The following is a 4,274-nucleotide window of genomic DNA, read 5'->3' on the forward strand; positions in this document are numbered from 1 at the left end:
CAGTTACACTTGGATCCTTGGCACCTGAGTATGGATATAAAGTCATCAGATAGATTTCAATGGTAATGTGATAAATCATTTTTTTATGTCTTTGGGAGCTGCTGAATAAAATGACATTACATATTGAAAAGCTCCATCTACATATTAGTTATCTTTGAAGTGATGTTATTTACAGAATAAAAGTATTTCACAGGTTCCTTTATTTTTTAAAATTTTATTCATTATTTTTATTTTATGTGTATGCTTGTATTGCCTGTGTGTAGGTAAAGTGCACATGTGTCGTGCAATGCCCACGGAGGTCAAAAGAGGCTGTCGGATCCCCTGGGACTGGAGTTACAGATAGTTGTTAGCTGCCATATGGGTGCTGGGATTCAAACCCAGGTCTTTAGCAAGAACAACCAGTGTTCTTAACCACTGACCCATCTCTCCAGCCCCTCACAGGTCCCTTTAAAAGCCCAAACCAACACTTAAAAAATTATGAATTCATTAATTATTCTTTGTAGAAAACTTGAACTAAAGTCAGTTTCCCAAACCAAGACATTTTAGAATATCAGATTAAAACCATCACAAAAATATGTATCTGTGGAGCTTCGCTTACAGCAGTTAGCCAGCCGCCTGGGGTGCAGGCTGGTCCTGCGGGAGGCTGCTCTGAGCAGTGGCCTTGGTGAGGGGTGGGTGAGGTGTTCCCAGTGCTGGCTTCTCATACTTTTGTGCTTTAAAAAGGGAGTTGTAATAAATTTAGGAATCTTCTCAAACTCACTATAACTTTCCACTCCGTCTATTTCCGTGTCTCACATGTGGGGACGGGCCGTGGAAGTGTCTCCTGAAGGTCAGAACAAACCCACCTTCCTGTCCTGGCATGGTGGCACAGCAGTTGGTGGAAGGAATGTCTGAGAATTGTGACGGTGGCAGACTCTGAACCCCTCAGCACTTCTCAGCAGCATTTGAAAGCAGAAGCACCTGCTTAAGTGTAGGACAGGGCTGTGGATTAAGCACCTGTGATGATCTCGAAGATCCACGTCATTCCAGATAGACAAGCATTCACAACTGCCAGGATATAAATACCATTCACTTTTTAAAACTAGCATGGATCAGTGTTTAGACGCAAAAATACTTTGGATTTTTTTTTAACCTATTTTTGATGTCTAAGCATTTCGTAAAAGTGACTTCTGAAGACGTGAGTCCACTTTGGCCCTAGTACTGAATCATTTGCGTCTTCTTTAAGATGAACTTTTGTCAAAAGTGGATACATTGAAAGTAACCTTTATGTCTATAGAAAACAAGAAGCAAACCATGCTTTGTGTGAGCAAGCTCAGAGCCTTTGACTGATTGGCTTTGGGGCTGAATGCCAGGACTAATTCTCAGCCTTGCTTCAAGCCACTTTTAAGCCAGTTGAGATGGAAGCAGAGTCCTCAGAGTCCCCTGCGGGCCCCTGCTTGGCTGGAGCTTGAGGGACACTGACAGTCCTTGAGGCAATGTCTCACCCTCTCTCCCACACCCTCCTGGCCTGTTCAGATCCCTGACTGCAGAGGAGGCTCAACAGAACACTGGGGGTCCCTCAGAGACCTTTCAGACTCCGTGGTGCCACACCATGCACTGTTCCTAGCACTGTGTCTGTGAGATGCTCTGCAGACAAACTGTGGAAGCCCCCAGACAGCATTCCTTGCTTGTCTCCGCTATGCAGCCCAGAGCTGCGTTCCTCAGAAGTCCGTCCTCACCATTAGATGAATGCTTACAAATACAGAGATGGGGAGAGGGATGTCTACAGGCTCCTGTGTGTGTCTGCACTATGTAGAAGCAGTGATTTTAAATTGAGTAGCTGACTCTGGATTTTGGTTCACCTCTGGTGTCTTAGTTTGCTTTCTGTTACTGTGATAAACACCTTGGCCCAAAGTAAGTTGAGGAAAGGGTTTATTTCATCGTAAAACTCCCAGGCTGGGGCTGGAGAGGCTCAGCGGTTAAGAGCACTGACTGCTCTTGCAGAGGACCTGGGTTCAATTCCCAGCACCCATATCGTGACTACGAACCATCCTTAACTCCAGTTCCAGGGGAATCCGAAGCCCTCTTCTGACCTCCATGGCATTGCACAACATGGATGCGCTCACATACGTGCAGGCAATACACTCATACACATAAAATGATAAGAATAATAAATAAAATATTAAAAAACAACTCCCAGGCCACAGTCATTACTGAGGGAAGTCAGGGCAGGAACTCCAGGCCGCGACTGTGTCTGTGAGATGCTCTGCAGACAAACTGTGGAAGCCCCCAGACAGCATTCCTTGCTTGTCTCCGCTATGCAGCCCAGAGCTGCGTTCCTCAGAAGTCCGTCCTCACCATTAGATGAATGCTTACAAATACAGAGATGGGGGGAGGGATGTCTGCAGGCTCCTGTGTGTGTCTGCACTATGTAGAAGCAGCGATTTTAAATTGAGTAGCTGACTCTGGATTTTGGTTCACCTCTGGTGTCTTAGTTTGCTTTCTGTTACTGTGATAAACACCTTGGCCCAAAGTAAGTTGAGGAAAGGGTTTATTTCATCGTAAAACTCCCAGGCTGGGGCTGGAGAGGCTCAGCGGTTAAGAGCACTGACTGCTCTTGCAGAGGACCTGGGTTCAATTCCCAGCACCCATATCGTGACTACGAACCATCCTTAACTCCAGTTCCAGGGGAATCCGAAGCCCTCTTCTGACCTCCATGGCATTGCACAACATGGATGCGCTCACATACGTGCAGGCAATACACTCATACACATAAAATGATAAGAATAATAAATAAAATATTAAAAAACAACTCCCAGGCCACAGTCATTACTGAGGGAAGTCAGGGCAGGAACTCCAGGCCGTGACTGAAGCAGAGACCATGGAGGAATGCTGCTCACTGCTACCTTTGCAACCTAGACCCGCCTGCCTAGGGATGGCACTACCCATGGTGGGCTGGGCCGCCTGCATCAATTAGCAGTTAAGAAAATGCCCCACAGACACAGACACAGCCCAGTCTGACAGAGGAAGTTTCTCCATTGAGGTTCTCTGTTCTCTATGTCAAGTTGACAGAAACCAGCACATCTGGCAAGGCGAGCTGGGGAGCAGACTGGACACCTGTCACATGCTTGTTGCTGTTCAGTGGAGGGACAGTGACAGGACACCCCCAGGACTTGGTCTTCTAGTGGAGGAAGGTTGAGACACAGGCGTGCGCATCCTTGGGGCTTGTCCTGCCACAAGGCTTAGAGCACTTCCAGGCAGCATACCCCACCCCTGATACCCACCACCACTGCTGCCCGAGTCACTGCAGGGGCGCTTCTCTTCCTTACCTAGGGCACCAGCGTCTGTCTGTCACAAGCCTGCTTGTCTGCCATGGTTTGCTAATGGTTGGCACCAGCCTGGGTGTTGTCGTGGCTCTGCCAGTCCCTCGCCTGCAAGGTATCCCCAAAGTGACAGGTAAGTGGACACCACTGCCCATCCCTCCTTTCCATGTGGGACTTCTGGTGCACTATAGGGACTTAGCAAACGTGACACCCCATTCCATGTTCCATTCGTTCTTCTTATGTTGACGGCCCAGGAGAATCAGCCCTGAAAACACGTTCCATGGTGCCTTTACTGTCTGTTAATTCCTGGTAGAACATGGGGTTTTGCTCCATGGAAATGGATGTAGAGAAGGAAGCGAGGCTGCACGTGCTCTGTGCAGGTTTGCTTCTGGTTGGCAGTGCACATTGGGTAGCTGCTCTGGGAAGCAGCTCACCATCATGGGTCTCAGGGCTTCCACCTCAGGATGCTGCTCAGGAAGGTCCTAGCCAGGAGCAAAACATGACAGAAAGATGGCACCATGGTATTTATATTTTAGTAGCACAGAAAAAAGACAACCCAGTGTTCAAATGAGAGATGGGAAGAGTCAGAAAGTGATTGTTTCGTCATCAGTCGAAAGGCATCAACGGAATCACCTTGGCCAAGGGCTGTTACAGGTTCCCCTAGTGCCGATGCTGTAGGGAACCTGTGGGTGGTCCCGTCTTTATGCAGTTATACCGTCTAGGAATGTAGAAGAGGAATTGGAAGGCAGTCAGCAGCGTCTTAGCAAGGACTCCTGTTCCCTCCTGTTTTTACCTGGGACGTCCCAGTCTGCCTCCAGCTGCCTCTTCCCTCCCACATCTTCTGACCCTGTGGGAGTGTGTCTGTGTCTGTGGTGTAGACATACTTGTAAGTTTTAGTGCCTCCTGCCTAGTAGGATTAAAAGATGCCTGGTTCATTCATAGTTCCCACCCTCCTCCTTCCCCTCCCTCCCT

The 4,274-nt window shown here is 48.1% G+C and overlaps 1 protein-coding gene across 2 annotated transcripts in view; it reads left to right on the forward strand.

Moving 5' to 3' along the window:
• Arhgef10 (Rho guanine nucleotide exchange factor 10) overlaps positions 1-4,274 on the forward strand; it is a gene marked incomplete in the record, with an annotated part of 130,988 nt that overhangs the window by 123,863 nt on the left and 2,851 nt on the right. For both annotated transcript variants that reach the window (XM_017797486.2, XM_017797485.2), the window contains 1 exon segment: positions 3,313-3,435. In XM_017797486.2, the coding sequence (XP_017652975.1) occupies positions 3,313-3,435 (123 nt within the window).

This window comes from Nannospalax galili, unplaced genomic scaffold, assembly GCF_000622305.1.
Source record: "Nannospalax galili isolate Female #2095 unplaced genomic scaffold, S.galili_v1.0 scaffold134, whole genome shotgun sequence".
Taxonomy (NCBI): domain Eukaryota; kingdom Metazoa; phylum Chordata; class Mammalia; order Rodentia; family Spalacidae; genus Nannospalax; species Nannospalax galili.